Here is a 21,974-nt window from a genome sequence, read left to right on the forward strand (position 1 = left end):
GCAATTAAAAACTGTAAATTCTGAAGAAAACCAATAATATTTAGGAATACTTGGAAACCACAAAAATATAGATTTAGCACTTACTCAAAGTACTCTGCTGCAGGTGTGACTTTATATGTATAGCTCATGTCAAAAAAGTTTTCATCACTGAAGTTGAAGTAGATGGTCTCAGAACAATTTGGACTGTTCCAGGAGTTGTTGCAGTGAATCCATGGTAGCTCAGAGGTGAATGAAGAGATTAGGTAATGCAGTGCCCAAGCAATAATCACATTATAAAAAAATCCAACATATAGTGAGATCAGAATAACTGTAAATCCAACCCCTGGAGAAAAAAAACAACATATATTTGGTCAGTATGTCATGTATTATTTTCTGGGTGTCTGATTCAACTATAAAATAAATTGTATTGCAATTTAAGTGAACATATAAAATATTTAATTATTTACAATAACTCACTTTCAAGACAACTTTGTATACATTTGTCAATGTTTTTAGAATTTTATAATTAAAATAAAGTGTTAACTTATGCCATAAATGATCATTAGACAATGATTTAATCGTCACCTTTAAAGTGTCCTGAGTATTATGATCCCCACGGCCCCCTTACTAGTCTATTTTTTTTCCTTTACGTTTTTCCCCTTAAACAATTGCAATTGTTGCCGTACAGTTCGCTATTTTCTATGTGTGTTTTTTTCTATGCAAATAGAGCATGCGCACAGGTGTTATGCAGTTCAGAAGCCATCAGCCAATCAGAGTATTTATTTTCTGGATTTCACTATGTGCATGCATGAGAGACCCATACATGCGCAATAATGGCAAAGGGGAGTCCACATGACGCTAAGGAAAACAATTTATTGTTTACCTGGAATTGTGTCAGTGATATTGATACTAGAAATAGTCTCACTTTACAATTACAATAGCTAGTAAAAGAAAAGGAGTATAAAACAACAAACTCTTTTAACCCTTGCTATTCGGGAGCGCTCATCAGATGTCTACTGCTGATGTCCATCAGGTGCGTTCTCTATGCTTTTTTTCCCCTATCCTACTTAGGGAAAGTTAAAGTGGTTCCACCACTAGTAGAGAGTTAGTAACCAAGTGATCCTCAAAGGCTTTTCTTGTGATCAGCATCCTATTATTTTGAGTAGTAGAAGAATAACCATTTTTACACCAAAAATTTAAAATAATCTATTACATTCAGTCTATATTTATTACTTTCTCACTCACGTGCATAATGAATATTATGGGGTAGATTTAACAAGCAGCGGATGCTGCTTTCTACCCCTAAAGTTTCAGGTCTGCCTGAAATTTAAGTTAAGAAGCACCCATCGTAAGACCGCTGCTCCTTAACTTGTCCGCCACCTTTTAGCTGCAATTATCCCAATCTGATATGATCAGGATGATTGACACCCCCTGCTAGCAGCTGATTGGCCACGAATCTGCAGGAGGCGGCATTGCACAAGCATTTCACAAGAAATGCTTGTGCAGACATGATTTGCTACAGTGAATCATGTCCACCTGGCATTTGTTAAATCTACCCCTAAATCTGAAATGGTCAAATTAATATTCATTATAGATTTGAATTCTACAGAAGAATTTACTGGTACAAATTGATGTCCTTACAGTTCTACTTTTCAAATCCCAAGTTTTAACATTTGTCAGCCCCTTTCTACTATTGTTATATTAGATACAATTTAAAATCAGTTATGACACACTCTAAATATATATTGCTTAAATATGTGTCAACATATAACAGAAGTTTCAATCTCTTAGAAAAATATTTCTTATTCTGAAAAATAATGATATCCTACAGTAATAGAAAGTTCTGTATTTGTTCTTAAATTCTATATAGTCACATTTTTGTAATAGCGTTCTCTCTGATAATGTTGGAGCATCATGTGAGAATATAAACCTCACCGTCTTCATAAACATCTAAGGGTCAGATTACAAGTGGAGCTCTATTTAACACTCCTGCTTGAACGTTAATCGTACTAGAAGTAAGCTTTTTGTGCTTGTCTGGGTTGCGCTTATATTATGAGTTGAACTTTGAGTATTGCATGCGTGTTCACATTTTCCTGCATAGAAGTTAATGGAAAAAACAGTGGCAAAAAAATCTAACACCCTACTCTCGCGCAAACCCGATTGCGTATTCTCATGTGCACTAACCCAACATGAAAATATGAATATTTCACATTTTACAAGTTCTTCACATAGCAGAATATGTTATAACTATTCATAAATACATATTTCTACATTTATGAAATAAATATACAATAAATCACAATATAAAAATGAAATGTCTATAAATGTGTACACATGTATTTATATGTATATGTGTCTGTAAATACATATGTACACAAATATGTGAATAAATACATATATATCCATCTTTAGACATGTATATGTATGTATGTCTATGTTAAAGCCCTTTGCCTGCCTTTTTTTTTTAAAAACCTGAGATCTCATATCTGATCCCTTATAACGTTTGTGTGCAATTTTATTTGTATTATTATTTTGTATTAGATGATGTTATTATGAGTTTAACTGTACTTAGAAATGTATTTGTGATGTATTTTGTGACACTTTTTAGTTTTGCAAAACAGTTAACCATAGCTTTGAGTATGTGGTAATCATTCTAGCGTAAATTGCAATAGCGCTCAAGTGATCATGTTTGCTTTCAACTCGTAATACGAGCAATAAGCCTGACGAGCGCAAACACCGGTGATAAACGTTTGCGCTCCACTCGGAATCTGGCCCTTAGTGTTTAGCAGATATTTAAATTGTTTAGTAAATGAAATACTACATTCTTTGTCATAACATATTTTCTTCCCTTTAAAGGGACATGAACCACAAAAAATTTCTTCCATGATTCAGATAGCGCATACAATTTTCAACAATTTTCCAGTTTACTTCTATTATCAAACTTGCTTAATTATCCTTTATTGAAGGAGCTCCTATGCACTATAGGAAGATATCTGAACACATATAGTGAACCAATGAAAAGAGGCATTTATGTGTAGACACCAATCAGCAGCTAGCTCCCAGTAGTGTATTGCTGCTCCTAAGCCTGCTTTGGTATGCATTTCAATAAAGGATATCAAGAAAACAAAGCAAATCCAACAATAGACGTAAATTGGAAAGCTGTTTAAAATCACATGCTGTATCTGAATCATGAAAGAAAAAAAATTGGTTTCATGTCCCTTTAAGCCTTGAAAAATTACCTTTGAGAATAGGACAAATCTTCCAAACTCCTGCTGCTCCTTCCCTGTTAAATTGCCCTAAGGCGAGCTCCATGTAGAAGAGGGGCATCCCAGCAATAACCATGAAAAAAATGTATGGCACCAGGAAAGCACCTGCAACGGAACAGAAATCAGGGCAGAAAAATAAGATATATTAAACATCATATTTTACCTTTTATTAAGAAACAGATTCACTATCAATAAAGTGATCTCATTTTTTAATAGGAATACATGGCTACTGGCTTCTATCGACGCCTCAAAAGTGCACTATGATCTTAGGCCGGGCCTAAGATCACAGTGCACTTTTAAAGCGCCGATAGAAGCCGGTAGCCATTTATAGACTTATATTTATATGATACAATCATATTCTTATAGGTTCACAGTACATAGGTTGTATTAAGTAGCCTGATATCCATTCGTTATTGCAAAACAGGTAAAGCTAAATCTAATCTACAAAATTACCAGTACCGGAAAACCTAGTATCCTCACTGCTATTGCAAACAAAGGGGTTAATTGCATTGGGGGGGTTTGGGGAGCACGGCTGTTTAGGGGACATGAATGAGATTTGAGAATGAGTTTAAGGGTTTTGGATTATGGTGATTAAGGGGTTAATTGTTTTTAAGGAGCTATTGCACTGGGGGTATCAAGATTAATGGCTCTGTTTTAATGCACTGCATAGGATTTAGACTTTATTCTTTTACCTAGTGATTTAGCACATATTCTCCAAATGTTAATAGTGGGGGATAAGCCAGCCAGAAGCTACACTTTTCTGCAGAATATGAAGGTCTGCATTTATTTTGACTCTCATCAGGGGCGTATTTAGGTTTTGTGCTGCCCTAGGCACTCAAAATTCTGCTGCCCCCCCACCCCTCACCCCACCCCAGGTTTAAGGCCTTTTTTTAGACATAATATTTTTGGGGCAGGGTGTAAAAAATTTAAAAAATAATGTCTTTTTAAGTAGATGTTCACCAGGGCTTGCATTCACTCTGGTCACACACACACACACACATATATATATATATATATATATATATATATATATATATATATATATATATATATATATTTATATTTATATATATTAAGACATTATTTTGCAAGTCAGATGATTAAAGTGTTTATATCAGAAAAAAATATCCTTCACTGTATGATAGTTTGTCAGTAGGTAGTTGTTTAACCTTAAACATCTTCTTTGGTGATTGACAGTTATTTAAGCAAAATATCTGCTTGGATAAATATGTAATGAATATACAAACTGGCCTTTAAAAGTACTTAAAAAATACAACAGTAGTTATGATAGGTTTAGGAATTGTATCCTAGGGGATAAAGTCACAGGATACAATCATAATAAAGTATATACTTATATTGTTTCTGAATGTATTAAATGCATACAACATATTTTCAATTGTGTTTTAAGTCACATAGTTGTATAGATTCAGCAATAAATACTTATTCTTTGCATGTATGACAGATAGACAAACAGTAAATGTACAAGTATTTAGTGACTAATCCGTTTAAGTATTTTAATGCCTAATGAAGATGTATTGAAGGGAGAAAGGCATATGCTGTTTCACAGTGGTCATGGTGTAGTGCACACTGCACTGTGTAGTTTGTGTGAGTCTCAATCACAAGGTGGAGCCAGGAAGAATACCGCATTCCCTCTCAGTCCAGGCCAGGCTGTGCAAGTGAGCTCCGCCTCCACTGTCACCACGTCATACGCACCCACATACAGTCCCATAGGATAGCAATAGCCGGGCCAGCCATTTAAGTCATTAGTAATTGGTTGATTTAGCCACCCGGCCCTGAGTTCAGTAGAGTGGCCCTAGGGACTCAAAATTCTGCTGCCCCTTAAAAATCTGCTGCCCTAGGCACCGGCCTTGTTGGCCTTTGCCTTAATACGCCCCTGACTCTCATACATGATTTGTACATGCATGTCCCCTCGTGAAAAAAAATGTTCTGGAGCCGACCCTGGTCGGTATAGCTATACAGCAAGCATTTTAGCCTGTAACGCAACGTCAATCTCGCACTCAAAAAAATTAAGTTTTTGCGTGGGATTTCAATAGCGTCAATATTACAGGTTGTGTGGTAAGGCTAAAATGCTTGCGCTACAGCCTATACCGACACGATCCATACCACCATCTGAGAGCAGTAGTTATGAGTTTTGTGCCACAAAAATGTTTCACAAAACTCATAACTAAAGTGTTACAAAGTACACTAACACCCATAAACTACCTATTAACCCCTAAACCGCCACCCTCCCACATCGCACACACTATATTAAACCTATTAACCCTTAATCTGCTGCCCACCCACAATTGCGACTATTCAATAAAGTTATTAACCCCTAATCTGTTGCCCACCCACATCGACGACACTATTTAAATATATTAATTTCTATTCCCCCGCAGCCCGACATCACCGCCACTATAATAAAGTTATTAACCTCTATTCCACCACTCCCCGACATCGCCGCCACTAAATAAAGTTATTAACCTCTAAACCTCTAAACATACATATATAAACACACAAGCATATACATGTACAGTACTGTGCAAACATTTTAATGACTATACATATTTATTTTTTGGTCTCTTTATTAAGATATAAACAGAAAATGACTTTTTCAGGCAAAATTGGGGCAAATGGAGGTGGCAGTCTGAAGATTATAGACAAGTAAGGACAAAATGTAATCCTATTATTAGCTCAAGATTAATAATAAAAAAAATTTGATAAAATTATGGTAAAAAATAATAAATAATAAATTATAAAAAATAATAATGATAACTAATGAGCCAGGATTCTAATAAATTAATTAAATCTGTCCAAATGACTCCTCAATTTCACTTAAGGATGAATACAGGTGGCCCTCGGTTTACGACGGTTCAATTTGCGCTGTTTCAGAATAACGCCCTTTTTTTTAAGTCATGTGACTGCTATTGAAAAGCCCTGACAAGCAGTGCATTGATTAAAATAAGGGCAGGCCAGTAGGTGGAGCTGTCCGCTTGTGTTGCAGCAAAGGTATGCAAGCCAAGCAGACTGAAATAAATCAGTGTAACCAGACCTGAGCTATCGAGCAGTTTTCAAAGGAACAAGATCTAGCAGCCACTTCCCTTTTATCTTCCTGCCAAGCTGCTTGAAGGTCAGGGTGTCTATAAATCAGTCCAGACTGGAATGCATAGAATAGCTAGGATTGCCACCCATAAAAAAAAAATCCTTAAATCCTTTAAATACAGAACACTTATAAGTTACACATGCTGCAGGGTGTGCAGGGAGGAATAAGAATAGTGCTGTCCAGAAACACAATACATGTTCCTCCCTGCACACCCTGCAGCATGTGTAACTCATAAGTGTCCAGGAAAACATGGCTGAGGTGGCAACCCTAAGAATAGCTGCAGACCCAATATTAACTAACATGCTAACAATGCAGTTTCTGGTTCACCAAAGTTAGATTGAGTCAATCCAGTGTCTGCAGGTTAGTTCCGTAGGATTGTGGATCCTTATGTGTATGTCTCCTTTTAGCGTGAGTAAATCCAAAAATTCTAGAACCTCTCAATTATCCTTTGTCTCAGACTGTGTTGTTACGAGTGATATCAATTTCAACTCACCCAGCTTTCTGGTTCAGATGGCTGCTGTCTTGCTCACCTGTTGTTTGTTCATCTGTACTTGCTGCGGCTTCTCTGTGTCTGGACTCAAAGATCACGTGGGTGTTCTGTGACCAATCTCCAATGTATTCCTTGGTGCACGCACTATTTTGAATCCCTAAGACGAAATGCCTGATAGCTTATGGTTCCTACCGCTTAGTCGGTTCGCCTTCTCTCTTTTTAAGCAGAGTTTGCTTCTTTGCCGATAATGTGGTCTTGTAGTCACTTACTGGCCAGTTGTTACGTGCTGAAAAAGGTTTTCTATACGTTTCGGCTATCAGAATCAAGCCTTAGTCAAGATGGCCAAATCCAGCTCCTCCTTACTAGTTAAAAGGTTTCCTGTTAACCCTTTGATATATACTTTTCTTTGTGCATAACAAGTGACCACTATATTGTATATTCTTCCTTTGCTTAAGGGGTAAAATTAATTTCTCTCATTTTGGAACATTTGCATTTTTGCTGCATTGTGTGACATTGGTTGTTTATACGAAAAATATATATAATCAATTTTAGCTTCTTCATTCGCTTTCCTGACACATTGTGTTGACATTGGTGATTTTGAATATGAAGTTACCTAATTATACATTTTACAAATATATATTACTTAAGTGAACATTTTATCTAAGTAAACATTTTACAACAGTGTTGCAATTGTCAATCATTTACAAGTCTCAAATATTGAATACCTGTTTATACTTGAAATTGTTATTATTTTACAACATTTGAGATGTTTACTAATATTGTATGTTACTCATATCAAGATAATTCGACATAACACATCTTTCTGGCTTGTCCATATGATTTCTAACTCCCAGTTTCTAAAATAACTTACTATCCACTTTATTATTATTATTATTATTAAAATTCAAAAGGTTCTAAACACCCAACATATATTTAAAATGTATTTTTTATATAATCATTAAGTTCCAAAAATTCATAACCACTCATAAATAATACGTTTTGTACAAATAACAAACTATATGTAAATAAACTAATAGTTCCTTTGTTATTTATAAAACAAATTGTAAATATAAACTAGGTACGTTACAATTCAAAAATGTGTAATTACATTCTGAATATTTATGTTTTTTAGCTATAATTTGATGTGGGAGAGTAAGAGTTCTAGTTATATTATTTATTAATAACAGACCCTACGCTGGTCATCTCACTCATGACTCATAACTTATAGTCAGACAAAATGTGCACTTATAGCATACTAGGTGGATTATAGACTAAGAGTAAACTTTCAGAAGAAATCAGAAATATGTAATGAATACATAATGTATATGTATCCATTAGATAAGGAAGTTGAGATCTAACTTGCTGTTCAGGCCTTTGGGCGATATTGTTCCAAAGTTATAAATGAGCTCTGCCTCTTGTTTTAAAAGTTTCTTTTCCATATTTCCTCTCCTTCCATCTGTTAATATTTTTCTAATGCCCCAAAATTTCATTGCATCAACTCTACCTTGGTATTTTTCTTTGAAATGTTTATACAGGACCGCATCATCTCTTTGATGTTCTATTGCTAGTATGTGCTCCCTAATACAATCTTTCAGCTTCCTACTCGTTTGTCCAAAACATTTCAGATTGTATACGATATACAACATTAGTATCTGTGCATCTGATAATGTCAGAAATCCTTATTTCTTTACCATTTTTTTTTTAATTTAATTATTTTGTTTACTGCTGTATTTGCACGACTTGCCATTGTGGCAAGAATAGAAGCCTTCTATTTTTTTCCCCTTTTAGATTGATAAAACCTTTATTAAACATCTTTTTATTTCCACTTTTGTATTTACTAGGGGCAAGTGAAGATTTTAAATTTCTAGGGTTTTTGTATATGAATTTAGGGTACCAGAACTTTATACTGCTTTTCGTATTCACAAATATATCTGTACAGTTCTTAAGTATACGTAATAGCTGTCCCTTTGGTGTATTCTTTTTCCAATTTTCGTGAAGGCAGCTTTTGGAATCTATATAGTTGTTTGAGTCGACCTTTTTGGAAAAAGTTTGGGTCTTGATTTCTTCACTTATTATTTCTATTTCTATATCTAGGAAATAAATTTTTAGTCTACTGTATTCATGTGTGAATTCATTAGTATTTATATCCTCTATGCACGCGTTTAAAAGTTCCATGTCACCCCTCCAAATAAAAAACATATCATCAATATAACGTTTGTAGAGCACAAGGTACACACCCCAGGGGTATTTTTCCCAAAAAATCTTTTTCAAACGCCCCCATTAATGAATTGGCGTAACTGGGTGCGAACCTTGTGCCCATAGCTGTTCCCTTGACTTGTAAGTAGTAGTTATCTTCAAATTTAAAATAATTTTTCTTTAAAATGAACTCTATACATTGTATTAAAAATTACCCTGTATATCAGTCATGTTTTTGTCATTCTTAAAATATGATCTAATGGCTCCAACCCCTAGGCTATTATCTATGTTAGTGTATAAGGAACTCCCGTCATACATGACCAGAAGTTATTTTCCCACTTTATGTTCCTTATTACATAGCGAAAATGTGTGGAAAGATAAGATAGCAGATCTTTTACATAATTTTATAAAAAGAAATCTATGTATTGTGATAGATTGGATGTAATAGAGTTGATACCGGATATTATTGGACGACCCAGAGGGTTCTTGAGATTTTTGTGTATTTTTGGGAGGAAGTAAAATGTTGGTGTTCTAAAGTCTGTGATCATTAAAAAATTGTATTCTGATTCAGTTAATAAATTCACTGTTTTTGCCCCTTGTAATAATTCTATGAGTTTTTTCTGGTAATCGTCACCTGGGTCATTTTTGAGTTTTTTGTATGTTTTGACGTCATTCAACAATCTATATTCTTCATTAAGATAACAAGTGTTGTTCATAATTACTACTCCTCCCATGTATCTGCTTGTTTAATTACTATGTCTGTCCTTGATTGTAAATCTCTGAGTATTCCTTTTTCTTTCAGACTTAAATTCCAATTTATATTTTTTGTGTGTGCGGTGTCCAATTTGTCTAAGTCCTGTTTTACTAGTTTCTTAAATGATTATATAAAATTGCCCTTCTCTTGGGTTGGAAAAAAGCTAGACTTAAATCTGAATTCTGTGTGTATGTTGTCTCCATCTGACCATTGTATGTTACTGTTTTTTTATAAAATATTTTTTCAGGGTTAACTTCCTTATAAACTGATTAATATTGATAAGATGTTCAAATTTATTTAGTTTGGATGTTGGGGTGAAGGACAATCCTTTATTTAAAATCCCCTCTTGTTCTTTATTCAGGGGTATGTCACTAATGTTGAAAACACCTTTATAAGGGATCTCATTTACTGGTCGATTATTAGTCAGATTTCTGTTTCCTCTCCCTCTGTTCCCTCTCTTCTCCGTTTTCCTTTTGGGGGGTCGTGGGCTCTTTCTCGGCCTCCCTCTAAAAAACTTACAGAAGGTCCTGGTTTAGAAGGGGAATGTTCAATATACTCGTTTTCATACCTCAATGTTTCATATCTATTCTGAACAGCTGCTCTCCAATTATCTTGTACTGATTCTGTTTTATTATTGCTTTCTCTTCTTTGTTCATTAGTTTCTCTCTCCTTATTGGACCAGCCTCTATTGTATCTATTATCGTCACGGCTTTGGTAACTTTCATATTGTTGTTGGGTATTGCCTCTATGATATTCTCTTTTTTTCATATCCCTGATAATATGGGTTATATTCCCTATAATTAGTATAGTGTGGCTCCTTTGTATAATGTGAATTATACTCCCTATACAGGGGATAGTAGTGTTCCCTATGATTGGAATGTCTATAATTATTTTCATTCCAATTCTGGTTCCTCATTCTACCTGTAGAATAATCTCGTTCTCTCTGTTGTCTCCAATTATGATTTCTTATTCTCCCTATTGAGTTATCTCGTTCTCCATATTGTCTAGGTCCCCATCTAGTATGTGATATATTCTCCCTTTTATTTCCTTTGTTTGGATCTTGAATAATGTGGTTATCTTTAGAAATCATTAGAAATAATATTGATAAGTCAGAAAGATGTGTTATGTCAAATTATCTCGACATGAGTAACAGACAATAATAGTAAACATCTCAAAAGTTTTAAAATAAATAATTGTAAAATAAATTATACATTTTTGAATTGTAATGTATCTGGTTTATATTTACAATTTGTTTTATAAATAACAAAGGACCTATTAGTTTATTTACATATAGTTTATTATTTGTACGAAAACGTATTATATATGATCATTTATGAATTTCTGAAACTTAATGAATATATTATATAAAAAATAATTTTTAAATATATTTTGGGTGTTTAGAACCTTTTGAATTTTAGTAATAATAATAATAACGTGGATAGTAACTTGGAAACTTGGAGTTAGAAATCATATGGACAAGCCAGAAAGATGTGTTATGTGGAATTATCTTGATATGAGTAACAGACAATAATAGTAAACATCTCAAATGTTGTAAAATAATAACAATTTCAAGTATAAACATGTATTCAATATTTGAGTAAATGATTGACAATTGCAACACTGTTGTAAAATGATTACTTAGATAAAATGTTCACTTAATATAAGTAATATATTGTTGTAAAATGTATAATTAGGTAATTTTTTATTCTAAATAACCAATGTCAACACAATGAGGCCTATGTATCAAAGGTCTTGCGGACCTGATCCGACAGTGCGGATCAGGTCCGCAAGACCTCACTGAATGTGGAGAGCAATACGCTCTCCATATTCAGCATTGCACCAGCAGCTCACAAGAGCTGCTGGTGCAACGCCGCCCCCTGCAGATTTGTGGCCAATGGGCCACCAGTAGGGAGGTGTCAATCAACCCGATCGGACTCGATCGGGTTGAACTGTTGCGATTCCTGTCCGCCTTCTCAGAGCAGGCGGACAGGGTCATGGAGCAGCGGTCTTTAGACCGCTGCTTCATAGCTGCTGTTTCTGGCGAGTCTGAAGACTCGCCAGAAACATGGCCCCACAAGCTCCATACGGAGCTTGATAAATGGGCCTCAATGTGTCAGGAGTGAATGAAGAAGCTAAAATGTATTATATATATTTTTCGTATAAACAACCAATGTCACACAATGTAGCGAAAATGAAAAAGTTGCCAATTGGGAGAAATTCATTTTACCCCTTAAGCAAAGGAAGAATATACAAAATAAGTAAGTAAGTGACTACAACAAGACCGCATTATCGGTAAAGAAGCGAACTCTGCTTAAAAAGGGAGAAGGAGAAACGACTAAGCGGTAGTTGCCATAAGCCATCTGGCATTTCATCTTAGGGATTCAAAATAGTGCGCGCACCAAGGAATACATTGGAGATTGGTCACAGAACACCCCTGTGATCTTTGAGTCCAGGCGCAGAGAAGCCCCAGCGAGTACGGACGAACAAACAGGTGAGCGAGTCAGCCGGAAAGCTGGGTGAGATGAAATCGATATTACTCGTAACAACACAGTCTGAGACAAGGGATAATTGAGAGGTCCTAGAATTTTTGGATTTACTCACGCTAAAAGAACACATAAGGATCCACAATCCTACGGAACTAACCTACAGACACTTGATTGACTCAATCTAACTTTGGGGAACCAGAGACTAATACGTTAGAGTGTTTTTAAACATAACACATTGTGTGACTTGGTCCATTTTTTTAAGCCGTTATTCTGTAGGCTGTCAATCTTCAAGGCTGCTGTACTTATGCACTAGAACAGGCACTTTGGAAATTAGTAATCCGTAACATATTTTTATAAATTTTTTTACAGTGACTAGTTTTACCCTTTAAGTGACAATATTTATTAATTTATTTTTTATGAATTAGTGACCTGTTTTACTTAATAAGATTGTCAGTATGATCAATGATTTTGTTATGATATAACCAGTTATTTTGAAATAAAATAAACATTTGAGCCATTTATTGTTTTGTATCCAAATTTAATATACAGTATATATTTGTTTAATATTCATCCTTAAGTGAAATTGAGGAGTCATTTGGACAGATTTAATTAATTTATTAGAATCCTGGTTCATTAGTTATCATTATTATTTTTAATTATTTATTATTTATTATTTTTTACCATAATTTTATCATGTTTTTTTCATTATTAATCTTGAGCTAACAATAGGATTACATTTTGTTCTTACTTGTCTATAATCTTCAGACTGCCGTAGGCGCCACCTCCATTTTCCCCCTATTTTGTAATGTTCTTTTTTGTGAGAAATGCATCCAGTGAGGTAGGCTGTTCTGTTGTTCTTAACTACCAGTCATACACAAACCCCTTTTCTGTACTTCTTCAGGCAAAATCAGTATTTAGTGTGACATCCCTTGGCACTAAGCACATCTTGAACTCTTTTGGGGAGATTGTCCTGATGTTTTCTGAAGTAATTTTCTGTATATTATACCAGGCTTATTTCTGCACTTCCCAGGGTTCTTCTTTAGATTTAGGTTGTCTTTTATTTCTTTCTCTGTCCAGATGATCCCATACTGTCTCTATAATATTCAGGTCTGGACTCTGTGAAGGCCAGTCCATGACTGTGAGTGTTTTACCAGCTGTTTTTCTTTCCAAATATGATTTCACTGCATTAACAGTGTACTTGGGATTGTTATCATGCTGAAAAATAAAACCATTCCCAATCAGGCGCTTTCCAGAAGGAATGGCATGATTAATTAAAACCTTTCTGTACTTTTCCGCATCCATGATCCCATCAATTCAGACAATATAGCCAACACCACTGGCAGAAATGCAGCCCCAAACCAGGACAGACCCTCCACCATGTTTTACTGAATGCCACAAGCACTCATTCTTCCATATCTCTCCAACTCTTCTTCTCACATATTGTCGATGATTGACCCAAACATTTTAAACTTGTATTCATCACTCCATAATACTCTTTTCCCCTGATCTTAATTCCAATATTTGTGAGCTTTAGCATATTTTAGCCTTTTCACCCTGTTCCCATTCTGAAAAAGTGGTTTCTTGACTGCTGCTCTTCCACAAAGACCATTCCTGATCAAGCTTCTTCGGACTATAAAAAGGTCCACTTGGCATCCTGATAGCTGTCAGATGCTCTGAGAAACTTCTCATCAGATTTTGAAAGTTTTGTTGGCCTTCCAGTCCTATTTTTGATTCTTCACATTTCTTTATAACAGCTTGAATACCATATCTTGAGTATCCAGTTTGTTTGCTGATTTCCCTTTGAGATTGGCCTTGCTGATGCAAAAGTATGATTTTATGTCTGTCAGATTATGTGAACTTTGGCATTTTGAATGGAATGATGTGATTTGAAAGTTGGTCTTATTAGCAAGCTTTCAATGAATTAAACTCATACCACATGTGTATGTAATTCTCAAGCATGTTTTGCACAAACCTTGTGTAATAGACCTTTTTCACAGCAGTCATTTTGACATGAAATAGTAGGACAAATACAGGTGTTAGCAATGACATTAATTAGGGTTTCGTTCCATTTAGTTTTACGAGAGCCAGATTCCTGCTACTGCTCAAGTGTACATGGGGGAGGGGGGCACACTAAATACTTAAATACAAATACCCTGTATTTTCTGGTTGTATTCTAAAAGGAGACTGATAAATAATTATATTTGGTCATTATACCATTGATAAAACAACAAATCTAATGGTGGCCTAAGCCTTTTGCACAGTACTGTATATACATCGATATAAATGTACTTTATGTATTTTATTTTAATGTACTTATGTTGTGTTTGGTGCAATTTTTTTTAACCCTTACACTTTACACTAGGTCTTCAATCACGCTAAACCATCGAACGCACCCATTTACATTAAACTTGTAATACGCATGCACGATATTGCTTACTACGACCTGCACTAACTTTAGCACTCCACTTGTAATCTAGCCCAAAATAGTTTTACCAAAAGTCATACTATATAGATTTTCACATATTAACATATTTTTTTTCACTTAGTTTTTATTATTATTAAAAACATGAATCTATGTGCTGTAACACAGACAACAAAACAAAATGAGGCTTTTATTATTACTATTGCAATCACTCCATAGCTATAAATACCATTTATTCATATCATCGAATCTCACTCCTTAAAATGTGGAGTATTATGATATATTATTATGGTGCAGTGTAATAAAGTAGTGTAAGCAAGGAGGAGCGGATTCCCATGTAGTAAGATAAAAAGTTCTTTATTTCAAAAAATAATTAAAAATTGCAAACGGGGCAACAGACAAGGAAAACAGGTGCAAAACAGGCGTGACACCTATGGGCTTACATGTTTCGGCGCTTAGCCGTAATCATAGCCTCAGGTGTAACATTTTGCAGTGAGATTAAGAGAAGTGCAAAGAAAACTGATTGGTTAAAAAATGTACAGACAACACGCCTATTTACACAACAGTAAAATGATTAGAGATTAACCCTAAATGCCGTGAAAGCTCGCAAGCATCACCAAATCTAAAGATAGATAGAAGGACAAGGGAAAAAGAAGGGGAAAATAAAGAAGAAGAGGGAAATACGAAAGGGAAATAGAAAGAAAAAGAGAGAGAAAATAAATAAAAAGAAGAAAATGAAAAGTAAAAAAATGAAAAGTAAAAAAAAAAAAAAAAATTATATATATATACCTTAGTGTGATTAAATAAGATAAAATAAAATAAAATAAAAAGCTGCAATAAGAACATAGTGTAATGAAAGCCAAAAGCAGAAACCATATGATGGAAATAAGCGAAACAAAGGCAAAAAAACACAAAACAAGAAATGTATACATATATATAATTCTAACCCTGACATTTTGCTTAAGCATGAAATGTAAATTTAGATAATACCATGATTATGTAATAATAGTGGTAATACATTCCCTTTCTTATTAATATAGTGAAATAAGTATTGCTCTCCGTTTAGAAAATATATGAATATGAAGCATGTAGGTGGCGATGAGTTGTGAAGGACTCATTAGATTATTCCCAGAAGTTGATTAGATCGTATTTTGAGTTTAAACCCAAAGGGAGTCTGGTTTTTAAGGTAAAAATCCAGAACACCTCTCTTTTGGCCAGCGTCTCATCTAAGTTACCTCCTCTATTAGGGATTTTAGCTTTTTCTATAGCTGCCCATCTGAAGGTATCTAAACTACTTTTATGTTTGGTGACAAAATGTTGGACCAATGGGGTAGACGATTTACCTTTGGATATGGTGGAAAAATGTTCCCTAATTCTAGAATTGACATCCCTAGAGGTCAACCCTATGTATTGCACCTTGCACGCTGTACACAAAATTAGGTACACCACATAGGTACTTTGACAATTTAGACATGTCTTAATGGGGTAAGTCTGACCAGTGACTGTGGAGGAAAATGTAGGTGTAGTAAGGACATAGTCACAGGGCTTACATTTACGGTGGCCACATTTATACATCCCCACATGTTGTAGCCATGAGCTGGTGGAATTTTGTTTTTGTTTGAGTTGTGTGGGGGCCAGGATAGATGCAAGCGTAGGACACGTTTTATAAGAACATCTGAACCCATTTTGACAGTCTCCTGTAGTTTGTCATCGGCAGCAAGTAAGGGGAAATGTTTCCTGATAATGGTACATATCTGTGAATATTGTTCGCTGAAGGTCGTCACAAAGTGGACTTTATTGTGAGTCTCAGAACTCTTCTTTGATTTGTCACATAGCAAGGTTGTTCTGTCCATTTTGTCTACTTGTTGTCTGGCTGTTTTTATATGTGTGCGAGTGTACTTTCTTTCCTTAAGCCTCTTTTCCAGACTGTTAGCCTCCTGCATGTAATCTGATGTCATACTACAATTCCGTTTTAGGCGGACAAATTGTCCCTTAGCTACTGCAGAAGCAGTATTAGACGGATGACAACTGGACGCATGCAGGAGGGTATTGCCCGTGATGGGCTTACGGTAGACTGTAGTGTGTATAGATCCCCTGGCATCTCCAGTGAGAGTCAAGTCTAGGTAGTTGATGGACCTAGAGTCTGAGACAAAGGTAAAGCTGAGACTAAGGTCATTAGTGTTGAGGTGTTCTATAAAAGAAGGAATTTGTGTTTTCGGTCCAGACCATATCAATAATAGGTCGTCTATATATCTCTGGTAAAAACAGATGGATGATTTGAAAGGATTACCATCTCCAAAAATGTGGTATTGTTCCCATTTCCCAAGGTATAAGTTGGCATACGAGGGGGCATATTTGGCCCCCATCGCCGTACCACACTTTTGGAGAAAGTATTTTCCTTCAAATGCGAAGAAATTGTGTGTCAAAAGAAAAGTTAAAACCCGCACAATATATGCCTGAAGGTCTTGTGTATAGTCAGTAGCAGTAGCAAGAAAGTACTCAACCGCCTCAATGCCCTTTATATGGGGAATAGTGGAATAAAGGGAGACCACATCAACAGAGATCCAAGTGTAATTTTGTTCCCATTTGAGGTCAGTGAGGAGGTTGAGTATGTGTTTGGAGTCACGGGTGTAAGATGGTAATGCTAGTACCAAAGGCTGGAGAATAGCATCCAGCCATTGGGATAGGCGCTCCAGTAGTGAGTCAACTCCGCTCACTATTGGACGACCCATGACAACTTCCAAGGATTTGTGAACTTTTGGAAACAGATGGAATAGTGGCATTTTCGGATTTGATACAGAGAGATAAGAAGCTGTATTAGCATCAATGTAGCCATATTCTACACCGTCATCCAAAATATCAGTAAGAATAGTTCTGTATTCGTTGGTAGGATTGTGTGATAAAGTGACATAATCATGTGAGTTACTTAATTGTCGGTTAGCCTCTGCTAGGTAGTCAGTTTTGTCCATAACAACTATGGTGCCGCCTTTATCGGCAGGGCGTACCACCAATTGGTCATTGTGTTGAAGCATGTTAAGTGCTTGTCTGAGTCTGTAGGGAAGATTAGGGGGTGACCTATCACAGCTTGACTTTAGTCTCAGTAAATCAGCCTCGACACGAGAATAAAAAGTCTCGATAACTGTACCCCTGCTTTGGATAGGATAAAATGAAGATTTATCCTTAAAGGAAGTGCCACTGTTAACAGCTCCTAAGGTGCTGTCTGTTTCCAAAGCAAGATTTTGTAGTGAGATTACATCACATGTTTCCAAAAAGGTCAGATTATGCGAAGCTTGTATAGTGTTAGTGCGTACTGGTTGGATAGGTTCAGGTTGGGTGGCAGGAGTGTCACAAAAGTGTTTTTTTTAGGGTGATATTTCGAATGAATTTGTTAAAATCTATCATCGTCTGAAACAGGTCAAATTGGTAGGTGGGAGCAAAACCCAAACCTAAGCTTAACAGCTCGACTTGATCATTTGTTAGTTGGGTAGACGATAGGTTTATAACATTATTCATTTGTATTTTGTCTGACTGCGATTTGTCCTCACTGGATATCTCTCCTGATTGAGTGTGGCTCGTGCAGATGAACCCCCCACCCCCTGAGGCGGCTGGCCCATGGGAAAAACCTGATCAAGCAAAGACTGTTCTTGTATTGCTGAATTACCACCATGTTGTGCTTTAGTGGCCATTGTGCTCTGAGTAGGTGTATATTTGGAAACTGTGAGCTGCGAATTGTGCATATCTCTATCTTTGGAGTTAGTAGATAATTGTATTAAAGTGTTAGTTCCGGGTACTGAAGTATTTTTCAGAATACCCGATTGTGAGTTGGATGCAGTATTCATTAGAGTGTAAGTATCAGTCATTTCCTCTGTACCTGACGTGTATTCATCTGATGACCTATCAGTGTCACTGTCAGAGAAGGTTACTTGTTTCGATTGTTTGTGTCTATTTCTATGTCTGCGTTGTCCTCTATGGTTATTGGATCGTGGCAAACTGCGTCTATAATCAGACCGCTGCTTCCTATTCCAGATATAGACAGAGTTTTTAAGGTAATCTGTCTTATCTCTAAGGAATTTCGTATGTTTATTCTCCATGATAATTTGTTTGCCACGAACCAATGATTGTTGTAAGATGTTATCAAATTTTGGAAAATCTGGATCAATGCTGCGTGTGTTAAGTTCGATTTGTAAACTATCAATTTCAGCTTTAATAGTATTTAGTTGGTATGTTCTATAACGTATTAATAAAGACATTAATTGAAAAGAGCATTCAGTGAGAACATTGTTCCAATCATTCACAAAATCCTGGTCAGAGGTGTCAACCTCAAATGTAGGAAATTTAAGTAATCTGAGGCCTCTGGGAATCATCTTGGCCTTAATATAGGACTGGAAGGTCCAGATGTCCCACTGAGCTTTTGTCTCCTTAAATAATAAAGTCTCCATAGTATCGAAGAGGGAGCTCAGTGAGAGACTTGATTTATCATCTGAAAAGATTTTATCACAGTCCAAAGATGGATTAGTGCGAGCTGTTGCAGGCATAAGGGAAAAAAACTGTTGTACTGTTGCTGTGCCCTCCATTATGAGTAAGAAATATATATAAATAGATGTATTAATGTCCATATATTATGAAACAGTCTTTATATAGGTAGGAAGCCCTCTGTAGACAACAGATCTGAGTGTACCGGGTATCACCAGTAATACCCTAAATGAAAATAGTAGAGAAGAGGGTTTGTACACTCACAGATATGTGTCTATGCTGTATAGATTGTAATTCACATGTGGAGTAAGCATATCTCAAAACGATGCAAATCAATATCCAAATATATATGCAGATTAAGGTTGGTCCCGGGACTTGAGTCCAACTGCCCCCCACTCACCGGTCAGCTGATAGACTGGTTCTCTTCACCCACCCGGGGGTGAGCCGTCCGTGAATAAAGGAAACTCCAAAGGCCACCTGGGGAACTCCAAAAAATGCGTGTTAGCCGGAGCCTATCTTCGGCATATACAAACGCATCCGCATCTGCGCTGGTGTCCCTGTGGAATGGCAGAGTAAAAAGACAGACGGCAATCCGTGCAAGTTGGCGACAATCCAAACTGCTCTCCTCGGCATTCAGCGTGTACGTGCGTGAGTATCGGGGGGCGTGGTGCAGTAGTCTTCACCCGGGATGACAACGAAAGCAGGGCTGTAATAATGGGTATCTTAGTCTGGTGTTAAGTCGTAGTGTAAGCAAGGAGGAGCGGATTCCCATGTAGTAAGATAAAAAGTTCTTTATTTCAAAAAATAATTAAAAATTGCAAACGGGGCAACAGACAAGGAAAACAGGTGCAAAACAGGCGTGACACCTATGGGCTTACATGTTTCGGCGCTTAGCCGTAATCATAGCCTCAGGTGTAACATTTTGCAGTGAGATTAAGAGAAGTGCAAAGAAAACTGATTGGTTAAAAAATGTACAGACAACACGCCTATTTACACAACAGTAAAATGATTAGAGATTAACCCTAAATGCCGTGAAAGCTCGCAAGCATCACCAAATCTAAAGATAGATAGAAGGACAAGGGAAAAAGAAGGGGAAAATAAAGAAGAAGAGGGAAATACGAAAGGGAAATAGAAAGAAAAAGAGAGAGAAAATAAATAAAAAGAAGAAAATGAAAAGTAAAAAAATGAAAAGTAAAAAAAAAAAAAAAATTATATATATATACCTTAGTGTGATTAAATAAGATAAAATAAAATAAAATAAAAAGCTGCAATAAGAACATAGTGTAATGAAAGCCAAAAGCAGAAACCATATGATGGAAATAAGCGAAACAAAGGCAAAAAAACACAAAACAAGAAATGTATACATATATATAATTCTAACCCTGACATTTTGCTTAAGCATGAAATGTAAATTTAGATAATACCATGATTATGTAATAATAGTGGTAATACATTCCCTTTCTTATTAATATAGTGAAATAAGTATTGCTCTCCGTTTAGAAAATATATGAATATGAAGCATGTAGGTGGCGATGAGTTGTGAAGGACTCATTAGATTATTCCCAGAAGTTGATTAGATCGTATTTTGAGTTTAAACCCAAAGGGAGTCTGGTTTTTAAGGTAAAAATCCAGAACACCTCTCTTTTGGCCATTTTACCCATTATTACAGCCCTGCTTTCGTTGTCATCCCGGGTGAAGACTACTGCACCACGCCCCCCGATACTCACGCACGTACACGCTGAATGCCGAGGAGAGCAGTTTGGATTGTCGCCAACTTGCACGGATTGCCGTCTGTCTTTTTACTCTGCCATTCCACAGGGACACCAGCGCAGATGCGGATGCGTTTGTATATGCCGAAGATAGGCTCCGGCTAACACGCATTTTTTGGAGTTCCCCAGGTGGCCTTTGGAGTTTCCTTTATTCACGGACGGCTCACCCCCGGGTGGGTGAAGAGAACCAGTCTATCAGCTGACCGGTGAGTGGGGGGCAGTTGGACTCAAGTCCCGGGACCAACCTTAATCTGCATATATATTTGGATATTGATTTGCATCGTTTTGAGATATGCTTACTCCACATGTGAATTACAATCTATACAGCATAGACACATATCTGTGAGTGTACAAACCCTCTTCTCTACTATTTTCATTTAGGGTATTACTGGTGATACCCGGTACACTCAGATCTGTTGTCTACAGAGGGCTTCCTACCTATATAAAGACTGTTTCATAATATATGGACATTAATACATCTATTTATATATATTTCTTACTCATAATGGAGGGCACAGCAACAGTACAACAGTTTTTTTCCCTTATGCCTGCAACAGCTCGCACTAATCCATCTTTGGACTGTGATAAAATCTTTTCAGATGATAAATCAAGTCTCTCACTGAGCTCCCTCTTCGATACTATGGAGACTTTATTATTTAAGGAGACAAAAGCTCAGTGGGACATCTGGACCTTCCAGTCCTATATTAAGGCCAAGATGATTCCCAGAGGCCTCAGATTACTTAAATTTCCTACATTTGAGGTTGACACCTCTGACCAGGATTTTGTGAATGATTGGAACAATGTTCTCACTGAATGCTCTTTTCAATTAATGTCTTTATTAATACGTTATAGAACATACCAACTAAATACTATTAAAGCTGAAATTGATAGTTTACAAATCGAACTTAACACACGCAGCATTGATCCAGATTTTCCAAAATTTGATAACATCTTACAACAATCATTGGTTCGTGGCAAACAAATTATCATGGAGAATAAACATACGAAATTCCTTAGAGATAAGACAGATTACCTT

General features: G+C 36.1%; 1 protein-coding gene across 1 annotated transcript in view; it reads right to left on the reverse strand.

Annotated features, from left to right (window-relative positions):
• Positions 1 to 21,974, reverse strand: part of SLC6A3 (solute carrier family 6 member 3) — a 297,995-nt gene that overhangs the window by 236,806 nt on the left and 39,215 nt on the right. Inside the window, exons 2-3 of the mRNA XM_053715819.1 lie at positions 3,219 to 3,350; positions 85 to 322 (exon numbers count right to left, since the gene is read on the reverse strand). Coding sequence (XP_053571794.1) covers positions 85 to 322; positions 3,219 to 3,350 — 370 coding nt within the window. The remainder of the gene's footprint in view (positions 1 to 84; positions 323 to 3,218; positions 3,351 to 21,974) is intronic.

Source organism: Bombina bombina, chromosome 5 (genome assembly GCF_027579735.1).
Source record: "Bombina bombina isolate aBomBom1 chromosome 5, aBomBom1.pri, whole genome shotgun sequence".
In the NCBI taxonomy this organism is placed as follows: domain Eukaryota; kingdom Metazoa; phylum Chordata; class Amphibia; order Anura; family Bombinatoridae; genus Bombina; species Bombina bombina.